Source organism: Bombus vancouverensis, unplaced genomic scaffold (genome assembly GCF_051014615.1).
Source record: "Bombus vancouverensis nearcticus unplaced genomic scaffold, iyBomVanc1_principal scaffold0043, whole genome shotgun sequence".
Lineage (NCBI taxonomy): Eukaryota > Metazoa > Arthropoda > Insecta > Hymenoptera > Apidae > Bombus > Bombus vancouverensis.
In genome coordinates this window covers 232,936-258,387 of record NW_027468934.1, presented here as the reverse complement: position 1 = coordinate 258,387, position 25,452 = coordinate 232,936, and the positions used below count along the sequence as shown (strand labels likewise).

Sequence of the window (25,452 nt, the reverse complement as noted above, 5' to 3'; positions counted from 1 at the left end):
ACAAACTTGCTACTTGATCGAATAATATATTCAAAAGATAATAATTATTCAGTCTGCCCTAGTAGATTATACAGAAATAGTTAATCGATCCGAAATACACGGTAGATCCAATAATATTTAAGTAGTAACGATAAGTAAACTGTACGACAAATACAAAGTGAAGGAACATTTTTTCTTATATAATCGACGAGATCTTTATTAGGATATTGAACGTATAAATTGTTTATACGTAGAGATCTAATCTAAGATCTTTACTTCGTTTTTCTTCGAATGTTTCATATTTACATACGAACGGAGATAGAAATAGAAAGTGTTCTGGTGATCGGCGTCACGCTTGATCCGTTAATTGTCTTTCAAACCGGGTGAAAAATTTAAGTTAATCTTCGGCTCGACGGGACCTTTCTGCCGTTTTTACCGTAACCGAATCGATTTTGCAAAACGGAAATTGTTTCAAAGCGATCTTGAATCAACGAGCTCCGAGAGTGGAGACGCGTTGGATAACAAGCAGTGTTTTCTTCGATGCTTCGGGTACGTGTATGTATTATGGCGGAGTAAGTACCGGTATTGCCAGACCAAGGAGACTTTGTTCCTACTGCGAGGTATAACGGGCAACCGGTTGGTCATAGGTTCTGCCAGGGTTTACGTTTCCGCCAGAGAGGTATCGTCGTGCTTTGAATTTTAATTGCCAAGCGTAGGGCTGTCTGTGGATCCGCACGTTCGGCGAACAGAGAGCGTTAACTACGATCTTGCTTAATTCAGGAACGTTCAGCGATTCTATTCCGTAGAAGTTGGTTCCTTGGTCGTCGTTTGCTTATCGTTTGCTAATCGTTCGCCGTTCCAAGTTGTTTCGTCCCGAGACTTTCCAACGGATTCCGTTCGCTCCAACGATGCTTTCTTCCGATCATGACTATCAAGCGGATAGAAGCAATTTTTTGTTATTCTCTCTCTCTTCGGAACCCTCTCAAGTACTGATTTTTCTAATTTATGTTTTTAATATTTACTTATATTTATCTGTATTTATTCGTAGGGTATCCATTATCTATTCAGCATATTTAGCTATGATACTTTTTAAGTTATTTCAGTTGGTTTTGCGTGATTTTTGGCAGCGATTAATACAAAGATAAATAACCTATGGACGAGTATTCGACGATTGTTGGATTCATGGTAGTTATCTGTAACTCGTTTTAAAGTTTTATCCTATTTACATTTATTGTTATATGCGACGTAAATGATGAAACTGAAACGATCTACACGAAACGCTTGACCGTTATCGCAATACATCGGAGGATTTAGAGATTAAACAAGAATTTAGTTGATTTACCGCTATTTATCGTTCTTATATCGTTTCCATTATTTTATTTTTCTAATAAAGTCTAAAGAGCGAGTGTTTTTTTATGTTTTTAATTGTTTCTCGTGTAACCTGCTTTAACCTGGATTAACCTTGAAGAAATTTTACCATTAAAACGACGTTTAAACTGGTGGAAAATTTATAGTTGTGGTCAATGGAAATATATCGAGCGAAACGATTAAAAATCAGTCTAATGGGAGAATCGATATTTATAACCGTAATCTAACGGTAAAAAAGTGATGTATCACTTTGTAAGTGTCATAGTTATTTTTCTCTGATATTTTGGTTACGAATCGAGCGGAAAGAAAATAAGTTGAAAAGCTTTGGTAAAATAATCGAGGCTATATTTAAAAGTTGTGCGTGCGTTTGCGATCGAAAGGAATTTGATATTTAAGATACTTTGCTTGAAATTCAACCAACTCGATAGCGACAATTTCGCGAAAACGAACGTTTCAGTAGGGAATAAATTTTCAATTATTGAAAATTAAAGTTTCAATTTAAATTCCCAAATACAATTGGCTTGTTTTTCTATTTTTATTCGGTCGAATCACTACCGTATATGCGGTCAAATTGTCAGAAGGAGTCACATTTCCTTTTACAATTGTGCGTAACGTTTGTGCAACGGTGGTAGTGTGCGGATTTTTTTTCGATGTTTGGTTAATTCGATTGTAATCGATTGAGAACTAGATTTGTACCGTAGATTCTATCGTCGGTTTACGACGCATCAGATTGCCCCAAATCAATCCCTATTTGCAAACATCGTCTTCGTTCTAGCTCACCCTGAAGGCCATTCGATTCATTGGTTTTCGGGCCACGGATTAATCATGGCTCTCTGTAAGCAGTGATGCATCTGTTAATCCGAGACCCTCTCACTCAATTCAATCATTTCTCTAGCTCGATCCTATCGTGCCGTTATATAATGACACTCCTCCGCCTCTGCTGGATTAAACGCACAAACTGTTAAACCGGATAACCGTATAAAATAGTTTCCGGTCAACTTGAACGCATATTTCCCGATTTCGATTATAGCGTCCGTATTTGATGGAAACGGCGCACTAACGAAATAACCGACTTTCATTTTAATTGCGTTTTCGATTTTCATTTAACAATCGTTGTATTTCTGAGTTATCCTGCCTCTGTGTACATATTTATACACCTATCGTATTCTTTTCTCTGATTTTCCGTATATCAAACGCTTGAAAATAACGGGTGTATAAATAGGAGAATATCAGATTCAATTTCATCGAATTTTTAGTCATGTACCGATCGAGATAAAAATTTCGCAAGCCTGTAATCGTTAACCACCTATTTTCTAAGAGAAGCACAGCTGCAGACTCTGTTGTCGAAAGAAGACCTTGCTGTACGAAGGCGAATTAGAGAGTTTCCGGAATGACGATAACAATAACAAACAGAGCAACTCTTAGCGTACGAGAGTACACGTCACACGATGTTTGATCGCGTACGATGAAGTAAACACGGCAATTATCGTATTTCGTACATTTTGTTTTCCCACGTAATAAACATTTTCAGTACAAAATGGCATGGAAACGATTTATCGAGTGAAATGTTTTTTCGATTTGACAAAAGAGTAATCGAATTGTAGAGTTTTCATTGTCGACGGATGATATTTCCGCTGTCATTATATAGTAGTATAAAGAATTGGGAAAAATATGATTTTCGTTGATTTTCGTTGATTTCCGACGTTGGTTTTTCTGTCACTTGGTGGCTGAAACGAAGTGAATTTAATACGAAATAGTCGAAGAAGAAAATAAGCGATGGATAGATTCAAAGATATAGATATAAATCTTTACTTGATATTAGTTAATATTAGTTACTTGTAATGTTCAAAACACATATTTAATAATAATGTCAAATGCAAAGACAGTTTCGGTATGCGACTGATCGACGACCTATGGAATTTTGAAATTGTTCTTCTACAAAAGACGGGAAAGGAGACTTATCGTGTGTTTCTTACCTAGATAGTCGTTAAATCTGTAGGTATACGTACTAGGTTTTGATTTGGTATTCGTTAGTTTAAATTTCTACAATTCAAAAGGAAAGCAAAAATAAATTGTTGGAAGAAACAGTTCGATAAATACATTTATACGCTATGCAAACGTTATTGGAGCGGAATCTCTGACGACATTTACCATGTTAATAAATGTTTCGAAATTGAAAATGTCGGATTACGATTGAACGTGTGCCGATATTTTCCAATTTTCACACGGACGCGACTTTAAACGGACATAGTTTTTAAATTTCAGATAAAAATAGAGAACGAAATCGTGCTTGCTTGCGAACGTACACCTACAAGGAAACAAGATGCGTTAAAGTTTATTTGGACACAGCAGCTTCTTCTGCTTTTTGATTTACAGAATTCACATTTATTTGAGACAATTACGACGTTCGAATTTTCTAAATCCGACGTAGTATGAAATAACTTATTCGAATGCAAAAACGAATAACACCGAAATCGATTTCCAAATCGTTCTTCGATATATTTCGAATAATTTGAAGACTATTTGGAGAAGGACGATTACACAGCCTGCTACGAGGTTCCATCGTACACCGTGTTTCGTCGATAAATGACTGCTTATGAGCGAACCATTCGGGAACCTAGTGTTAGAGAAAAAGAGTAGTTTGGTCTGTATGCATCGAAGCTCTTTCGTTAGATGAAATAAAAATTTTTTCCATTTCAAACGCATGAATTGCGCTCGAACCACTGTGTGAATGCATTTTCACGTGATTGGGGAGAAAAATGTAAGTAGAATCCAATCTGAAACGTATTCTGCTGCATCGAAGAGTGAAAAGTTAAAAAATCACGCACCATTGACACCGAGAACATTTAAAAGCAATTATTTCCCGAATAGAGAAATTACGATAAAATAATTTGTAAAAAATGACACCCTGTCACACGAATATGTATATCGTCGTTCTCCAAATAGCGAGTCACCAAAGAGTCGAAATATTATAATTTCAGTTGAAATACTTTCGATACCGTTGATTCTGTCGGCAAATGTTCTAGTCGAATAAAAGTTGAATGGCTCGAGGGCGGGGAGGAGGGGCTGGAGTCATATTTCGATGTTGTTAGTTTTTCTGTAAGGGAGCACGTAAAAATCGCTCTTTGTCTTTTTTTAATGGAATAATATATTTTTTAATACGTCGGTCGATGCAACTTGACATCCTTTATAAAACGAAGAAGAGAATTTTAGGTCCGCGCTATTATTTGTTTCGTTCCGAAGATGATGTACAGCGATCGTTTATGAAAATCCATAAATATTAATATTGTGGATATGGGAATGTACGATTTAAAGTTTAAATACGGTTAACGCGATGTTAACTAGTTAAAATGTTATCATATTTCCAATACTTTAGTTTTTAATTTGCGTTATCGATTAGAGGCGACTGTGATCGATGTTTAATTGAAATCGCTAACATTTTCACCACGTATTGCACCTATATGTATATATGGACGAAATGATACCAGAGAGGCGTTGTTATCTGTAGATCGTGATGCTGCCAGATTTCCGGCATAGTTGCAACCGTTATCCGTCATCTTAATGCATAACCGGAAGACCGAGGGATGCACCGGCGCGGCTTATAAACGGCGCGATTATTCCTAGCTTCCAACCTAGCTTCTCCGCCCCTTTACGATGTCTCATCCCTTAGCCACGATAACCTATTCCTCTCGTCCAGAAGAATGTAACGCCGTTTGCAGGTTAGACTGCCGACCTTTCTAAATACATTCGTTTGAATTTCATGGAACACGACCCGATCGGACGAATACCCTTCGATATCTTTCCCTCTTACTATAATCTACCAAATGAAACCGACGTGCAAATGTAAAATATGACGTACGTCAAGTGGAATTAATCGTTCGATGAACAAAAATCAACGATACTTTCTAGTCTAGTTTCGGAAAAGCTAACGTATATGAAACGAGTTTATTGGCGCGCTCGAATATTACGATAGAAGCTGAACTCGCTAGATGGAATAGTTTATTACGAGTTATTCGATTCAAATGCAACTATCGTTTGCGATCTGTATTGACAATTAAGCAAGTATCAGCAGCCACTGTGCAAGCACATCGAGACAGTTTCTCAAATATTCACGATAATGCAAAGATCGTACGTGATAAAACGCGATAGATAATGATGCGGAAGAGAAGGAAAATGTCGGAACTGTAGTGGAAACTTATTCGTCGCGTTCTGTGTCAGATTTTCACTTTCTTTCGATTACCGAGATACGCTATTTACACGGAAAACGCCTAAACTATTTCGAAATTGTACAAAATGCGATAAAATTGCTTTCCTATTTTTAATAATATATCGAAAAATTTATTCGAAGAGACGCGCAACGACTTCTATATACTATAGTGCTGTACGAAGGAAGATACTACATCGTTTGGAAGAATAGAAGCTGTTTTCAAAAAGCGAATTTGTGCGAGACTCGTTTCGTACCATGAATTTAACGTGTCTGCTTTAAACGTGAAAACGCGATGATGGAGCTTTCGTACAATATGCGAAACTAGTTGAAACAGCTGGAGATCGTATTAGTCGGCTTTATAGCATCTGGTGTAAAAGGCAAGTTAGTTAGTAGTGGTTGGGCTCTTACTTTGCGCGACCAAGCAAAAAAAGAAGAAACGCGATAAAAAAAAGAGGTATTCAACGGGTCAAACATTTCTTGGAACGGAGTTTTCCTTAAATTAACTGAACCTCTTTTACAGCATGCCCGGCGTGTCTGACGCTTTATAGCGTTACCAAAGGAAGCCAAGCATTCGTAATTTTCCATCCGGACTCTCCTTTCGCCGAACGAGATTCATCGCGAGGAAACTTTTTCTTGTCCCCTTTAAAATAAAGCCAATTAACGTTTTACATTGAAAGTCGATGTGATTTTTAAAAAGAAACGTTCCGACTCTTTATGAAACGTAATTGTTTCTGGAAGCGACTCCATCGGTGTCGACCGGGGAAAGGAATCGGCCAAGAGCCAAGACAAGAAATCGAGAAGACTTGGAGGTAACGGATCCTCGCCATTTCCTTCATATTTCATCTCGCTCGAATCGAAGTCCGTTACTTAAAACTGGCTACTGATATTTTCAAACGTAGTCGGCACTCGTCTGGCCAGCGGATGGTCGAGATAGGTACGAGATAGGATATTACTAAAAGTACTCGGAAGCAAAAAGCAATCTAGAGCATAGACATCCAGAAAGGTTGTTTAACCCGTTGACCTCGTTAAACGGCCACGAAAAAGTTAAGTGAATTTCTCCCTGTTTCTTCGTCGCTTTTTCCACCTTCTCCCCTCCCTTCTTTCCATTTCTTTCTCCTCTCTTGTCCTTCTATCTCCGACTATCTTTCAAGCTTCAAGGGTCTGCCTCTCGCCCACCAAAGCGAAGCAGTTAGTTAATTAATTAACAAAATTACGCGGACGAATAAAAACGAATACTCGTCGTTGTCGTCGTCGCCGTCGCCGTCGGTTGGAAAATTGCAGGTAGGCAGGCAGACGTCGATCTCGTTCGGTCTATATCGTATGGAATTTCGAGGGCCGATCGAATCGACTCGAACGAGCCGAAGTGGCTCGAACGAAAATGTTCGTCGGCAGTAACGGCTGCTAATTATAAGATGGGATACGAAAGGGCAAGAATACCGTCTCGATGGAAGCCGATAAGATTCGAGTGTTTGCCGTTTCGGGAACACAACTAGTCGATCTTAGTTAACCCGAGCCTGGCTGAGACTGCCAATCCGGATTAACGGCCATCTATAAATTACGGATCTTCGAATATCTTTGGCAATGATAGGTTGGCGCCGCCATTAACGCGAACGGGCCGACAGTTCAACTCGACGGAGTTGCGGTTCCCGCTTGATTTCCATGGCCGCTTGAAACTTGGATTGCTCTTTGCTAGATTACGGAAGTTTAGCTGCATTGTTGCACCGTTCCTTCTTATTTTAGCTCGCGCTACAAATTTTCCGTCGAACAATACGGTATGTATAAGTTAGACACTGGCAGAAATTTAATTTTCCTAAGTAGTCGATCGAAATTCATGAAACGGCTAAAGTTTCTTTTATTATCTAAAAGAACCATGGGTTGATAACCATTACCAAAATGAAAAAACAAATGTAAAAAATTTAGATCTTTATTCTTAAATGGATGGTTATCAAGCTAGTTGGGTCCGTTTTGACCGTAGTGACAGTTTTTAGCCTCGTTGACAATTTTTCAAGTGGCAGTTGGTCGATAAAAGGCATTATCAGCGCCGAAACTACGCTGCCATTTAAGGTAATTTAAAGCGATTTAGATATCCGTTTTCTCGAAGGACATACGCGGAGACAAAACGGCCAGCCAAAAATTTCGCGGCAATTTTTGTCGTACTTATTCGTGAGTCGTTCGCCCAAGCTTGCTATAAGATGCGCGTGCATGCAACGAGAAACAAAGCAGCATTCCGAACAAATTTTAGTAAATTTTAGTATCGATTTGCTATCAAATTCAAAAGATCGAAAAGTTGTAACGTTATGTTATAGAAAATTACGTAAATTTCCCTTCTGTTGATAATCGATATTGTTGTGAATGTGCTAGCGCTTAAAAAAACAAATTTCATCATCGACACTTTAATAACTAACATTACGATACACGCTAGAGAATAAATTTGATAAATTTCTCAAAACAATCTTCAAAACGATTGTCTCGTTTAGTACAAATTCGTTATAAAGTAATATGAGAATGCGTAGAATCAATCGTATTTAGAGACTCACTTTGTATTCTGCTAAATCTTGAACCACGCAAGATAAAATTGCTTCCCTTCCAACCGGTGCAGTTACATTGGTAATTGGTTCCTTGAAATTCGGATGTAAAAAATAAGAAAATTCAAAGGATTAACGTTTCGCTAAAGCAACGATTGGAATAAAATATAGATCAAAATCAACAGAAATTACTGATATATCGATACATTCTCATTCTAATAAGCTACGTGTTTGTCGCATTTTGCGGCAAATTAATTATATTTTCGACTAAAAACTAAATAGATATTTAGCTGGAAAATTTGTATACAAATTGGGTTATTTAAAAATAAGGCATTTAAAAATAAGGTAATTTAAAAATAAAAAAAAATAAGGCATCTTTTATCCAAGGAAATGTAGTATGAAAACAACTGCAAAATCTTACTTACGTGTACCTGAGTTTCAAGAACAAAGCTCTTTTTCGTAAAATTTCATCTTCTGAAAATAGTAAAACCCGCTCATCTTATGAAATATTTCAGCGTTTGCATAATTTGCATATTAGTCGAACATGACATTTTATAAAATAACTAGCGCGATAGAGAAACAGCTGTTTAATGAATTTGGCTAGTTATCAAGGTACATTAAGGGATGAATGAAAATTCCGTAAAGTAAAAGCCGCTTGCAATCGTTACTCGATATTTAAGGGGTTTCGTGTAAAATCGTGTTATACTTTCCATTTTAAATATTTATCGAGTAAATATAAGATCATCCTACGTACAGAATTTCTTCCACAAAGAAAATAAAAACGACGAAGATAAAATTGGATCGCGAGGCTTCCAGTTTTGGTGCAGAAATTCTGTTCAATTTACGCAGAATCTTCATCTGGTTACGACTCCTTATTTGACACCCACAAGGTTTTCTTTAGCAAAATAAGAAAACGAATCTTCGACGTTCCACTCAACGTCTGCACTTTGATATCTGTTACGACCGTTCGCGGAGAGACGCGGTCGCGAGGAAAACGCGTCAGCGAGAGGCGTAAATTCTCGCTACGATTCGGTGAATCGACGCCGCGAAGTAGTCGTTCCCCTGTTTCGGTTAAGATAACAGAGGTGGTTGATTGAATATGACACAGTAGTAAGTTATATTTCACCGTTTATTCCACAACTTATAACGAGGATAGTTACACTGGTGCGTATATACGAGATGAGTGAGTGACTGATCTGCGGGTGTGTATACCCACTCGAAGGATGTTGACCGTTCGAAGGATGTAGAATCAGTACTGTACTGGGAGACGATGATGTGTCGGAGGAAAGCTAAGGATGGGTATGTCTAGCGCACGGGACCATCGGATTTGTTGGTGCCGATGTTATTTAGGAGAGTGAGGGAATAGGCTTCGTTTTTAATTGGTTAAACGAAGGGTCTTAACCGCCCTCGAGAGAAAGTGGTTAGTGGGAGGACAGTTGCAGCGTGCGTGCGAAAAACCAACTTTCCTTAGTTGAGCCGTGGTAGACAATAGTCTCGAGAAATTCCTCGGAAACAGATGTTTGTTTGAAGGACCTTAGCAGGCAAGTGACTCGGGTTTATGACGGATGCTTAAGGCTATTGAGGGGTACGCCGTACGGAAGAGCGGACATCTGGTGTCCGTCTGGCCCGCGGTGTGTGACCTGGGCCAGGCAGAGAGTCGCCCGGCGTAACAATATCTACAAAAGAAAAACAAAAAAGAAAATGTGTCGATAGTAGAATTCGACTGTATGTCTACCATTTTCTAATATCTATGTTATAATTATAACTTATAATTCGTTCGACGATATAGGTGTAATATTCGTGGGCATTCGAATCGCCTCGAATCGTATGAAAAAAGAAATCAAAGTTACGACCTGCTATCTTCATTTATGTGAAGTGAAGTCACTGAAAAAAATAAAATTATATACGCGATCGAATAAAGGAACGTCATGGGTGTGATGGAGAAAATGTATGGATCAGAAATAAGCCGGTCATCGCTGCTCGGTTAGTTTGCCATTCGATACCTACCTAAACATGCAAAGCTTTTCAGTTAAGTACTTTTTTTTTTTCGTGGAGAAAACCTTCATAGGCGCCCCGCGCCCTCCGGGGAGAGGGCGCTGGGTAGTGCCGGATTCGTACCGGCTAAAACCTCCACGGTGGCCTGTCCTGACGCCTGAGTCGAGATGCACCCGGGATCTCTCCCGAATTACTAGCGGTTACCCCCGGGCGACTATCTCTCCTTTTTTTGTCGAAGGGAGGCGTCCTGCTCTTCTTGGACCGCTGGGGGGGACCACGCCCCCTAGCGCCTCGCTCCTGCTGCGTCATCCTGGGGACCCCGTCCCCTGACGCCTCTTCCTGGTTCTTTCGCGCTCCTGTGGTGGCCGCGGCGGCGCCGGTGGCGGCGTCGCGCCCCCGCGGCGCGTTGTGTTCCTCGGGCGCTGCGATGTCCTGGACGGATCGTGAGCTCGCTCCCGGTTTCTTTCCGCCCGCTCCTTCGCCAGCATGACCTGCTCGCAGTAGGTGCGGATGGCGGCGAACTCCTGGCGCCCTCTGAGCATGGCCGCGACGACCGCTTCGGGGGCTAAGCTCTCGCCGATTTCGAGCCGTAGGACGCGTCGTGGTTCCGCCCATGCCGGACAGAACTCCAGCGTGTGTTGCGACGTGTCCTCCTCTTCCTTGCAGTGGTGACAGACGGATGTCGCCTCTCGCCGAATCCTTAGCAGGTACTCGCCGAACACTCCGTGGCCGGTGAGCACCTGCGTCATCCTGAAGGTCAGCGGCGCTCCGCCTCGATCCCTCCAGGCCTCCCAGTTGGGAAGCACGGCGCGAACGGCCCGGTGCGGCCGCACGGCGTCCTCCTGGATCAGCTGCGAGCGCCATCGTTCCCACGTCTCCTTCTTCGCCTCCTCCCGGATGTTCGGGGCCGGCTGGCTGGCGGTCGATGGCGTCGGGCCCCTCTGGTGTTCGTACACGCGTTCGAGCGCCAGGGCTTGCAGCTCGAACGGGGGGGATGCCGCCAGCACGGTCGCCGACGCGTATGACGTCGTCCTGTAGCCTCTCGCTATGCGGATAGCGGTCGTCCTCTGCAGTCTCCGCAGCAAGGTCAGGCTGCGGCGACTGGCCGTCAAGCTTCTGGCCCAGACGGGTGCCCCGTAGAGGACTCGGGACCGAACCACTCCCTCGTAGAGTCGGCGGATTCTCGATCCTGCTCCGCCGATGTTCGGTAGGAGGTCGCACAGGGCGTTGGCTGCGGCTGTCGCCTTCGGGACCAGTTGCCCGAAGTGCGGTCCGAAGGTCCATCTGCTGTCGATCGTGAGACCCAGGTACTTCATCTGGCGTTTCACCGGGACCTCTTCTCCGCCAATGTTGACCGACAGTCCGGGAGGAGGTGTTCCTCTTCGTCGCTGGTCGAAGAACCACAGTGCCTCGGATTTGGCCGGCGACACCGTCAGGCCGAGCCTTCGAATGGCGCGCACCGCGCACGCCACGGCGTCCTCCGTGCGATTCGCCGTGTCGTGCCACCACCGTCCCCCGGCCAGGACCAGGGTGTCGTCGGCGTAGCACACCATGCCTGCTCCCGGGGGCATCGGACATCGGAGGACGGAGTCGTAGGCCGTGATCCAGAGTATCGGTCCCAACACCGACCCCTGCGAAACGCCGCGCTCGATCCGTCTTCTTTCCTCCCCGTTCTTCCCGGCGTAAACGATGTATCTGTCTGTCAGGTACGCTCGGATGATCCCTACCAGGTACGCCGGGACCTCGAAGTGTCACAGGGCTTCCACGATCCTGGCCCAGGGGATCGAGTTGAAGGCGTTGGTGACGTCGAGTGATACCGCTACTGCCACCCCTTCTCGAGAGACCTTGTCCTCGGCCATGGTCTTCACCTTCTTCACCGCGTCCACGGTCGAGCGGCCGCGGCGGAATCCGTATTGGCTGTCGTGCCATCCGGGCGCCCTCTCGGTCATGTGAGCCTCCAGCCGGGCGGCTATGATCCTTTCGAGCATCTTTCCCACCTCGTTTCAGTTAAGTACTGCTTGGAAATCGATGGTTGTCGTCGATCTATGCGAGCATGCAACAGACGTGAAATATAATGCAAAAAAAATCAGTGAGCAACCTTCGGTCAAAATAGAATGGTCAAAGATGCAATAAGCTTTCATAAAGTTAATGCGACTACCCGTTCTAAAGTTACTGCTGGATTGTTTCCAGAGAATATGAAATAGGACAGTCTGTCATGTTCTTCCGTCAATTAATCTTAAAGCCTTCATTAGAATTTCATGGAAACACAAATATCAGGCCGTGCGTCTACAACCTAGTTGTACAATTTGCAAATTACGTTCCACGGTATGATATTAACGATTTTTGTGGCATCAATCATATTACGGTTAGATTTAGTTTAAACCTAAGACTATATATATGTTTTAATTATAAACTCGTCAATAATACATTTCGCTACATCGCGTTCCAGCTTGAGGAAAGAAAAGGGTGAAATATCGTAATAAATTTTTGTATTCGATACTCTAACTTTAATTACAAGGAACACTCGGATCAATTAATTAAATACAACTACTATAAAATTGACATATTTTCTTCCAAATATTTACCTAGATAAAAATCGATCAAGGATCTAACTAAACTAACGACGCGTTTATCAATAAATATCGCATTGACGGTACATACTGATCCTTTTGGTTGAGAAATTGATCAAACTTGAAATATCAACGGTAGGTATATCGTAGCGACGATCCGAGGACGCCCTTAGATATCATAATATTTTTACTTATTCTTTTACGCGTTTTCTTCTTCTTACTAAGGATAAAATATCACATTTACATTAGCAAGGATCAAATTGACGTCAATTTCTTTTTCGTTGATTCGATGATCGTGAAAATTTTTACTTGACATACAGTACACTAATGATGTTGAAATTTTTCTTTAAATCGAACAACGCGCTAAAATTGGGCAAAATCGATTGAAATCCCTGTACGAAGCGAACGCTATAAAGTTCATAGAAAGTTAATAAGGGTTCGGAATAACGCTAACAAAATGGACTGTGAACTCGAGCACGCCCTACGCGATTCATTCGTATCGTGCATTAGGAGGAAATATCGTCGATCAAAGGTCATTCACTCCGTAGGCGGATACACGGTCAGATACACGGAGATTATTTGCGAAGGGCATAAAACAGCGAAGGGCGTCGTTAAGGGCATCGAAAGGAGAGCAACCACAACCATAGAACGCATAACGTAGATGGCATAGTAATGGGAACATAGGGGAACCATAATTCCATTGTACGTGCCTATCCATCCAAGCTGCTTGCGGGGGGTAACTCTCGCGGGAAATTCGAGCGTATTAAAAGTCTCGATCTAGGCCGGTTTGATAGATCGGCTGTCTCGAAATGGTTACCGATGCCAGCGTCGTTTTAGACCGCATCCCCTAAAGAATTCGTTCATGTAGTTGGAAATCGGCTCTTTTTCTTGCTTTTCACTTATTTTTATCAATCAGGTTATTTCCTTTACAGAGACTACTTGGAATTCTGCTTTTTCTACCAGATGGAGCATGAAACACGAGTAAACGTCGAGTAATCACGTAGAATAGAGTAGACTTTACGAGTTTGCTGGTGATTCAGAAAAGTAATTTGTCAAGAACAACGTCTCAAGTTCGTTTCATACACTTTCGTTCACGAGTCGATCGATACATCGAAACATACGTTAGATAAAACAGGATAGTAATAAAATATCGCAAACGATTAATACGATTTCTCCTATTTTCCTTACAATACAGACAATTGATAAGTATCGATATCATTTCGTACGTAAAATACACGTGAAATATACTAAAATGTGTTTATCCTAGGTGCGCTGAGAAGAAGTCTCCAATGACATATGGACAGTAGTGTAAAAAATATCAGTGATATTACCTTTAACGGTATGCGGATACTTTCTCGTAACATGACAAAGTCGTATCTCTCGAAACGATAAGAAATACAGGAAAATTTTATTTAATAAAATTCGATGGTTTCGAAGTGGTGCATCGTGTGGTATGAAAGTAGGAGGAGCGTTGTAAACATTTCACGTTGTGAGCGTTGTATCATTTTGCGTTCCAAACGTTCTTTTTCGTCTGTATAAATAAAAAGGTACCGAGAATCTTTTGTTAATATTTAACACGCACATATTTAACAAAAAATGTCAATGTCAATTAAGTTTTGTTTTGTAAAAAAATGTCTTATTCGAAAAGTTGGATATTACTGTATTGATAAATTCAACAAAAAGATCTCGCTGGTTTTCTATAAAATAGCGAATATGACCACATCGATACGAACGAACTACCGCTACGTGTCACGCGTGTGAAGTAATTTAACATATTTTCGGTGCCGGTGATGTACAGACTTTGTTAACTGACAAGTGAATAAGTGTTCTAGTTAAAGTGCAGAAAATGTAATAAACTAGCTTCGTATATCTCACGGGAGAAACGTTTTTGCCTATATCAGAGCGAAACAATGAAAGCTTTTAACGCGTCAAAATATGCAAAATTATTGTTAAAGATACGATATCTCGTTCAAAACACACAATATTATGTACAATAAATTTCAATTTTACACGTCACTTTATTTAAAACCAAAGAATTTCCAAAAATTAATTTTAGATTATGTTTGGCTATGCAATTTGCGATATGAAAGACATAAAGCAGAAATATATAACATAAATGACTTTTACTAAATATTTTAACAAATTTTATTTTAAAAATTACTCGATTCGTTCGTTTCTAGAACAAGAATATTTAATATAACATCGCGCAATGAAGTTTACATTCTCAATACCAATATAAATAGTTGTTGTAACATTTCTGATATATATTTCATTGTAATTTAATAAAACATATATCGATTATGTTTATAATAACAGCCAGTTGTCATTTTTTATAGAATTTTCGTTCTCATTGAGCGAAATATCAATGAAACGCTTGTACGTTTATTGAGCGCGGAAAGAAAAAGCGGAACAAGGCGACGGTAGTGACTAATGATAAAAGTGCTATTTAAATCGCCGTCAATGCTATGAATCGTTTACATTACTTTCGAGGCGTGTATTTCGTTTTCTAATTTGTATTACATTTAAAGCGTTAATCGAATAAAAGCGGTGCAGCGTGTTCGTTGCAAATGACGTTTCTTCCCCTTCGTCGTTCTCTTCTGTAAAGTCATCAACGGTTGCTTATTCGTACGAAAAGATTTACGTAATTTGCACACACGTTGATGCTCCCTTTGCAATTACGGAAGATGTGATTTTCCATCCGTGTTTACGTCTCTATATCTATTTCTATGTACACGTATACAAAAGAGTCGATGAATTTTTTAAGATCTAAGATTCACGGTACGTACACGGCAATCACATCTTAACATACACGAGCTGAAACAGAAAGCATCAGATTTCACGGAAACAAGGTGTTATTAACCCCTTCGGACTCTTTCGAAAGTTTCCGCAAACAGTTCACGTAACGTTAATTGCGTAAGAAACATTTCCATTGCCGATTGTGTTTAGTCAATGGCTTTTCGCTTAATTGGAAAACGTACTTCCGAGTGAAGCAATTAATGCCCGTAAATGGGAAAAGTAATCGACCGAGCGAAGGTCGACGTTAAATATTCGTCACTTATTCAATCCCATTGGCTTTCGCATTCTTGCTCGTTCTTTCCCGTTCTTGCCCGTTTTTCCCCTTCTTTCTCCTCGGTGCAATGAACTTTGCCGTGTAAATCGAGAGAAACAGATATGAAATAGAAATAAACTCGCCCTTTTGTCAAAAGCATATGGAAAGATTTATAGTCGAAGGTGATTTATCTCGAGATGTACTTTAGGTGGATGGTTTTATTTTTGGTAAATTATTTTCAAGTCCACGAATCAAAGAACGATTCCATGAATCGAATAACAGAGAAAAAAAGCGACGATGAATGTTTCGTTTAATACCTAGCGTGAAAAAGAACGTGTGGTGAATTATTAATAAAACTAATCGCATAAATTACTTCGCGCCCAAAAATAAAAAATCGAACGTTAACGGTCTGACAATTTGATAAAACGTTTTCTATTCGATTTTTCACGATTAACAGTAAAAATAGCAAAAGCTAACGGAGTAAGATTAACGGAAAGAATTTCAGTTTTTTCCTAGTTAAATTAATTTGTAGAAAATTAACTTATATTCGTATTATCGATAATTATTTCATAATCACTCGATGAAATATTTAAATATTATTATCTGTATCTGATTTGAAATTTGATTGATTTTGTTTAGGGGAATTCCATACGTTAAGAAAATTAATTACAATTGCTCCAATAAGGTTAAAAAGCACGTGAAACTAAACGACAGCCTAAATTCTTGCGAAACGTTTAATAGATGTTCGTACGAATCGGTAAATATGTTGGATCTCGCGCTAACGAGCGAAATAAACCAAGAGAAGATAAGGAGAAAGCTCGGAAATTTTAGGGAAGGGAATGCAAGAAAATCAGATTTGCGTGCTTCCGCGAGATTATTTTCGTGGGAATGGGTAGAAATCAGCGGAGTGCCGACGTCGACGTCGACGTCGCGCTTCCTTCCCCTTTATAATACCGCAAAATAATAAGAATTTCGTCTGCTTAGTCCCGTGGGTGCTTACATTCCTATTTATGACGACAGTATCTCGGCCTCTTTATGCCAGCTGCTAGCAAATATGCACGGCTCGATCCCCGAGTTGCCGAGTATTTTCTTCTTCGGACTTCCTTGCCCAACCCTGCGGCAGAGCAACGATAATGGAGACAAAGTTACGCATTCTCCAGTCGATTCGCCCATTCTCGTCTTTTTCATTTTCCGCTTAGCAATGATAGAGGCGCAAACTGCGTAATCACTGTTGGAATACAACGATATCAGTCGCATGCGGATAGAGTATTTGATCGTACAGATTCTTCCATTCGTTGCCCAGCGCCATCCCCACCAGCGTGCGTTCGTGAGATGCACCACGGCAGTTAGCACGCTTTTTCAAAAGGACGCCGGAAGAAGCGTGAGGATATGGATGGAACATTCTAGACGGGCACGTCGAGAAGCTACTAGAAGGTTCTGTGCCACATGTGACGCCACACAGACACCCACACAGGTCACACTCATTACTGCATAGAGAGTGGGGCTCTAAACCTTTTCAAGGGCCATGGGTCACTAAGCCAGTCTGTGAATAACTAGCCAACTGTCTACATTCCAGAACGCACATTTATAACTCTCGAAATAATTGTTTAATAAATATCACATTGTATTATTTCAACATAAACATTGTGTCTTCCACAGAATATTAATCCTAATTCCAAGATTAAATTCTAACAATCACTCGGGCCGATTTCCTCGGCAAATCACCGTAAAGTACCGAGTCTTTTAAACTTTCAACGGCCTTTAAGGTATTTCCAAAGGTATCCATATACATTTCGCACGCGTTGCTACATCATACACAGTTACGATATATCGCGCGCTCGCTTCGCAAATATTCATTTCTTTTGAAAAGGAAAACGGTCATCGAGTTTTCGTTCTTCCGTTCTGAATTTATTTACGACATTATCGCGTATTCGATGGATATAGTATAAATATCATTAGTAGTAGGAGTATACTTTTACCATCGCGTATATAAATTTCCTTCAAGACTCGTAAGGTTGAATAACGTATACGTATAGTTGAAGAACTGAATGGTAAATATTGGATATTCCAAAGGCGAAGAAGCTTTTCATCAGAGAAAAAAATAAACTACATTTCCCTTAATATCAACACTTTCGTCATTTATCATTTTTAATATCATGTTCTTTCAATCGCGATCGTGTTTTGTTCGCACGCTACTTTCAACTCGTTCGATTTTATCCAATGTGTACTTCGATAAATTCCCTGTTACGTCTCGTTGTCACGTGGCTTGAACAGCGTTTAAAGCTTCGTTTGGTTGGCCGTATCGCAACAACAGCGTCCCTTTCATCCTCGCATTTATCTTCCTTGCTCGTAAGTTCGCCGGCGAGCTGCGCGCCTCGCCGCGTCGTCTCTCTTCACATTTCCATTACGACAAGGACCTTAGTAGCTGCGAGGACATGGCATATAGCATAATAACGAGCCATGAACAGCACAACACGCGGCCGCTTTATTTCACCGTTCCTGCAGCCTGAAATATCTCGACCCCCTGAAATCACTTCACACTCGCTTCCAGTAACTCGCGTCCCTCTGGCTTCTCTCTTCACCGACGGTTCTCCATCCGCCTCTCTCCTATCCATAGCGGGCTTAATGCGCGTAACGATAACTCATTCGAAACTCGTTCCGCCCGGAGAATGGCTCGCCGGATCGTACAGCCAAACATGAAAATAGAATCTCTGCTCGATTTATTGTCAACGCGATACCCAGGACACGTGCGTGTTACCGTAAGGTAACGATCGGCGTGAGTTACGCGGCTAGCAACGGACTTACCAGCAAACTTTCACTTACCAGCTTAACAACGACAATCGTTTACACGCTGAAATATCCGCTTCAAATTTTATAAATATACGCTATATCTCAATCTCGATTAATATATGACGCTAGATGCCTTGGTAGTACGGTAAACACGAAAGCGTAAGATCGGCGTGGGACGAGCGTTTTCTTTCTCTTTTCGTATCACGTTCGCTTAACGTATGACACGCGTACTCTATCTTTGTGTCTCTATGTTTACAAACGAGCCACGTAACGATTAATCGATGTGATAGCTCGCAGTAAATACAAAATGCAACTTCTGTTTAATGATAGAAGCGGAAACGAAGCGATTCAGAATCTGATCGAATTCACCGAAGAAAGTAAAATACACGATTGACAAAGTAACACAACGCTCTTAATTAAAACGCGCGGTTGACACGCCGGTAACTTTCGTTTTAAATATAATACGTACCTTCGATTACATCGGGGCAATTATAACTTGTAAATAGTTTATGTTAGATTCTTCGTGAAAGTATTTTAAGATCTCGGCATAGATTCCATTAATGTATTTCCATTCCAGCTTAATAGTTAAGTAGAAGGTTAACGGGTCCTCGAGCCAATTGTGCTCTTCCGAGGGGAAAAGAACTAATACGGAGAAAAATAACGTGGAAGGAGATAACGCGTGGAATTAAAAATTTCTTTCTGTTGTTTCAAAAATTGGGAAATCTTCTAAAGAAACACTGTGTCGGAAAGGACTCAAAGGTGGTGACTAGGTTAAGTGAAACACTTTGAAGCAAACCGTTTACCTTAGACTAGACCTGGCCAAACTGTGGTCTCCAAAACGATTTTTAGAAACTGGTATGCGAGCAAAATACGAATTTACAAAAATTCAACGATAATACCAAAAATAGATACCTTATTAGCGTAAATTAACCGAATATTATGATTATATCTTAAATATCGTTTTATTCGAAGCGAGACTAACGGGAAATCAGAAATTTTCTTCGATGATCCTCGTATTAAGTATAAATATTATTAATTTTTGAACAGAGAAGAAACGTTCCGTGGAAAAGAATGCCGTTGCCAAATATTTCGCCTTCTTTTTATTTTCAAGCTACGTAAATCGTAATTACGTGTTATTTCGCTTTTCGCGTTAAAAACAAAAATTAAAATCAAAAGAGATAGGATAGGCATGTTACGTGGGATAAAAAATTACTTAAACCATAAGCAACGAGAGAATTTCGTTTGATTTTAAGGAACATTATACGCACTGTTACGAGGCCAAATATATATTAGTCCAAATACGATTGTATTGTACAATTACTAGTAGGTTGAATACATTAGATAAGTAAAAAGAACGACAAGTAAAGAGAACGATAAGGGAAAATACATCGGGCTAATAGGTGAATTACAGAAATGCGTTCCATATTCTACAGTACAGAAAGAGAAACATTGTCGACGATAAGTAAAAAACTAATTGCACGAGTTTCGTGTGTGCGATTGTGACTCGTTGAAAACTCGTTCTACCTGGAAAGAGAAACGGGAAAACAAAGAGCTTTGTTTGTCTCTCTGAAACGTGTGTGCGACACAATTATTCCCTAACACTACTAACGCCGCTGTCAAATATGTGCTTTGTAATTTTCTAAATCGGCGATATTTCAAATCTTTGATCGATCGGTCATCGCGCTACAGTTGCAGAAGCTCGACAAATTTTAAAACGTAATATTAATTAATTTATCGATCATCATTGAAAACAGCAAACAGCATAGAAAATGCTTGTTCCTTAAAAAATTTCTCGTAATTTTCGATCGCTAGTTTTTCGTGTTGCATAATATTCTACGATTTGGTAAAACGTTTAACCGATACTGCTCCAGGGGCGAAATTTAACGGCTCGGATCCTCGAATAGACGAATATAATTCGAATTTTTATACCAATAAATTCCAATCGTTAAAAACAGCAAACGATGAAAGACTAATTCGATAATGTCGTACGATTCGATTGGAACAAGGAAAGACGAGTTTCAGACGAGTTTCGTCAAAAATTCAGCGAACAAAAGATACTTTAGAATACCGATATCCAAAATGGAATTTTTCAAATAGAAAGAATTCTACGCGCATAGTTTTATCTGCAATTTTTTATTTCGCGATATAACATTTAGCAATTCGCATGTAAAAAATAAAATCGCAATTCAAATTTTTCTATTTGTCAAGTTTCAAAACAATCGGTTATCTACTTTGCGATGATTCTATTGATATTCTATCCAAACGCAGTGCACGCGAACAAAGCTAAAAAAAAATCTAACGGACGTTGGAAAAAAATATAAAGCTCTCTATTTCCATGGGAAAACAGAGACGCAAAATCCGTAAGCAAAATACGATCGTAACGTGCGCGCGGGTCGAGATTTGCTAATTCTGAACGGAGAATGCGAAGAATCGGAGAAAACTAGCGTAACGTCGAATAAAATAATAGGATGAAACCTAGAGTCGATCGATTATCCGCGATATCGCGTCTAATGCAGAAGAACACGCGTATAAACGATATCACTTGTCACCGCGTTTCTCGTTTATTGCTGGCAGGATGTGTTGGCAAAGAAACAGCATGTGATACTTGTAACAGATTCCATTTCATGCCCAGACACACTTTGTTACCTGGGTTTACACTTTCATGCACCAGAAACGACCTCACGTTTCCCGGCCCGTGTCGGTCTATTTATTTTGGCCACTTGGGTTTTCAAGGCGCTGTCACCTGGTTCGTGACAGCGGGCCCTTTTCAAGTTCAGCGATCCGACTCGAAAAGCGTTAGAAAAATAGGCATTTGATGCATAAACCGCGGCCTTAATTTCCTTTTTCACAGCGCGTATGTTTTCCAAATTATTTACTATCCGATCTACGTACATACACGTATAATGTAAACACACAGGTACGCATCGTATCGACGATAACTTTTAGACAAGAGATAAGAAAATATGTGTACGTATAACGTAATTCTTGGGGTTAGGGGTAATTTTACGAGATTATGATACATCATACACACGTATAATACGATTTTCGACATTTCTCGAGATAAAATGATATTCAAAACCACAATGGTCTTTCATGGCTTAAACAAATGAATTTTTGATGACAATAAACGCAAAGCGTTATTTCATGAAACGGAACAGCAAACTGGTTGATAACAACATTATGATTCTTAGCCCTCCAAATATCCATACATGTGCGTATAACACTAATCTAATATAATCCGAGAATCTGATTTTCCGTATAATTTTTTTATTAATTATATTGGATTCACAGATTATATCGAAACATCCTGCGAACGGAACGAGAACGACGAATAGCAATTAGGTGAGTAAAGTTATCATGATCAGTTGTTTACAACTATAGAGGTAACGCTTCTTTGTAATTTCCCCCTTATTTTCCACACAAATTATCCATTAGTCCCTGATTTCTTAGAATGCGTAAAATTAAATCATGGAAATTCATCTAGTTTTTAACATTGTTCCCTTCGTCCCTCCGCTATATGACACGAGGAATTCGTGTAAAAATTCGTCTTGCGGGATAGAATTACATCGATTTGAGTGCGTTTTGCCCCGATCCTTTTGGCAATCGTCGGGCACACATAGGTACAAGATTTCTTTCTGCCGTTAAGTACGTGAGCAGACGGAACACGCGGAACGCTACACGTGACACGTTATGTTCTCCCGCGTTTCTTCAGCGCACATTCGTACAATACGTTATATGTTCCTCGCTGGCAAATCCTGCTCGGTCGAACGATTTTCATATCGAGGGAAATCGTTTCTTTCACGAATTCCTTTCCGGCTGATGAACCTTTTACAGCTTAAGGGACGACGCGGTGCAGTTAAAGTTCACGACTGAAGCACCTATTCGAGGGCGGCTTCTGCGTGAAACCGAAATCATTAACGGTTAATCGGGCAATATTTCTCTGGACGGTGATTTCCCAATGATCGCGTTCAATTTCGTCGCAACCGATAGAATTCTTTCCTCTTTTACCACTCTTCTTCCGCTTCCCCCAAGGCCAGCCCCCTCCCCCCGCCCTCTTTACTCTCTTTCAGAGTGATACACGAAGCGATTTTGGGAAGGGAGACGTGACAAAAATTTTTAGCTCTGAAAACTGATGCTATATGTATCGGTGAAATTGGATACCGTTATAGTTTTCAATCGAATTAATCACGAGTTAATTTTGGCCATACTATATTTTCCATACATCGGTTGGTATTCTTATATTCACACAAGAGTTCTTTGCATTCGTATCTTTTAGCTGGAAAGCATTAATTCTCGGTATTACGAAATCATAATTTGCGTTCGAAAAAGATATTTCGATTGTAAGTTTTAAAAACCTATCGTACGAAAGACAAAGAAATCGTAAATAGGGCAAGCACGATAAAGTACGAGGCACGTGACATTAGGAGGATATAGATCATCATTTTGCTAGTTTCGAAATTTGTTGAAAAATACGGAGTTGCTAAATCACGAAATCGTGAACTGTATTTATGAATTTTGATGTCACAGTTGCGTACTATTTGTCAGATTCGGTTCACTTTTGTCGTCGTTAATATTATTTCAGTACAGAAGATTTCGTTCATTCTATTTTTGTGTTTATGCGACTATTGATTTGCATTTTGTATTTGGCAAGATAAACGTTAAGACCGAATTGCTCGGATAAAATAAACAGAGGCGAAGACTTTATTGTATACGCAAACAGCATTTAATTCCAGACTGAACAAACGCTAGATACGAATATACACGTATAAATGTGAAAACACGATAAGAAAATAATGTCACTGAAGAAAAAACGTTAAGTATGATAAGAATCAATGTCTAGTTATATGTATAGGTAATTTTGACTTGAGAACTAGGCGAGATTACGCGGTGGAGTTTTGGTCTTGTAGAAATAGGTAATGGAATAGGGATATGGTATATGTATATACATGCATGCCTAGGTAGATATTACATGATCAATACAGCAGAGTGGGAACTAGTAGTAAGAGGAAAATCATGTAAGACATAGCACATTTCAGAAAAAAAGAGACGAAAATGTAAGAACCGAAGAATGTGTAACGTGATTTTAAAAATTAGAATCCGTAATAACTTACTATTGATCATCGAATGTACAATAATTATTGGCAAGATCAGGACGGTACTATTACTTTCGCTAAGAAAGAAACCAACATTTCCTAGAACATATAAATATAGTTGCAAGCTTTAATCGACGAAACGAATGCTGTACTCGTGTATTTGTTCGTTTCTACGGTAAAAGCACAAATGCTTTGTGTCGCTTAATGCGGACCGTTTGCTTTGAAAGTCAGCTTTTATCATTAAAAGAGAGCAAATAATTACTTGAAAATTAGCAGAACATTTCTATATAATGATATTTCAATTCCTTAAATTGTCTACGAAATCTTGCAACTGTAATATGATTAATATTAAAAATATTCGAAACTTATCTTATACGCAGATAACGTAATTATCCGGCTTACAAAGTACCACTTACAAAATATCGATAGATGTATCTAAACCACTCGAAAGTTTTCCACTCGTTCTATCAATCTTCGTATATCTTATCGGAAATCATTTCATTTTTGAATCGCATTAAAAATTCTCCGACTTTCGTGTCAGATATAAAATTCTTAAACGTTTGCGTCGGACAAGTATCTGGCGTATGAATTTTTATCTTATTCGTTCATAATTTATCCAGCAGCACGTTAATTTTTCAATGACACGGCTGCTGCTATACTCGTATGCTGATTATAGAGAAAATGCCGACAGACTGAAATTCGTTCGCTAAGTAACGAGGCTAACTCAAATTTTCCGGAAAGCTCGCAGCTCTGACACAGAGTAACAAGATCGAGTGTAACCAAGTCGAAATCTCTTCATCTGCCGTGTCGATACGCGCTGTCAGTCGTTCCGTTTCGATGCCTCGCCGCTATATATGGAACGAGAAGTTGCCAGACTATCACCAACCCCATCACCTACATCCTCTTCGCGTAGTAAGGATCCTCTTAATTGCATGCGGTAATTATTGTTTACGTGGCAAATACATCAGTGAGCCTCTATATCACAGATGTTTCGCGTAGAATCTTCCTAACTAGTTTTGCCTTTTAATCTCGCCAACAGCCATCTTTCAAATTCTAACCAATTCGATTTTCGCGTAAATCAAATTGCGAAATATGAGGAAATAATGAACGTTAAACGATCATATATATACAGGGTGGTTGGTAACTGGTGGTACAAGCGGAAAGGGGGCGATTCTATGCGAAAAAAGAAGTCGAAAATATAGAATAACAATTTTTCGTTCGAGGCTTCGTTTTCGAGAAAATCGACTTTGAATTTTCGCTCGGCACGCGTGCACTTTATCGCGTCTCGTTATAACGGATCTCACTGTAGATTTTTAAAAAAATTTAAAAAAAGAAAAATTAAAAAAAAATTTTCATTCTATATTTTCGAGTTCTTTTTTCGCGTAGAATCACCCCCTTTCCGCTTGTACCACCAGTTACCAACCATCCTGCATATTTCGTAAGGCTTGTTTAAATAGCGTATACGGTAGAATTTCGTTTATACCAACACCAATTTTTTCTAATTACCTATGATTCTTCGTTTACAATAGTTCAGATAAATGAACTCAGTTGACAGAAATTCGTTTAATTCTGTTAATTAATTACTAGCTAACTAATTTCGTCCAAATAAATGGAATTCGTATAGACGTAACGCGATAAGAAACAAAGAAAAGAGCTCCTCTGGACCAGCAAATAGCAGACTATAAAAAATGAAAAAGCTCGCTCTCTAAAATAATAATAGTTTTGAAATATCCGAGCGATGCACGTGAAAGCATCGTTTATCGGTGGACATTAAAAGGTACATAAACGCGAAAAAAAAGAAATAGCGCGATAGGTAAGGTAAGTAGCGATATGGGGATAGCTGCGTCAACGGGAAGAAAAGACACAGAGCCACGTA

At 39.9% G+C, this 25,452-nt stretch overlaps 1 protein-coding gene and 1 long non-coding RNA gene across 2 annotated transcripts in view; one reads left to right on the top strand and one right to left on the bottom strand.

The window, feature by feature from the left end:
- The window catches only part of LOC143304625 (uncharacterized), a 47,462-nt gene that overhangs the window by 4,009 nt on the left and 18,001 nt on the right, over positions 1-25,452 (top strand). The window contains exon 2 of the long non-coding RNA XR_013061300.1: positions 21,775-21,825. This is a non-coding gene — a long non-coding RNA (uncharacterized LOC143304625). The remainder of the gene's footprint in view (positions 1-21,774; positions 21,826-25,452) is intronic.
- Positions 9,129-25,452, bottom strand: part of LOC143304623 (uncharacterized) — a 72,830-nt gene continuing 56,506 nt past the window's right edge. The window contains exon 2 of the mRNA XM_076627128.1: positions 9,129-12,117. Within this exon, the coding sequence (XP_076483243.1) occupies positions 10,201-12,003 (1,803 nt within the window). The 5' untranslated portion in view covers positions 12,004-12,117 and the 3' untranslated portion in view covers positions 9,129-10,200. The remainder of the gene's footprint in view (positions 12,118-25,452) is intronic.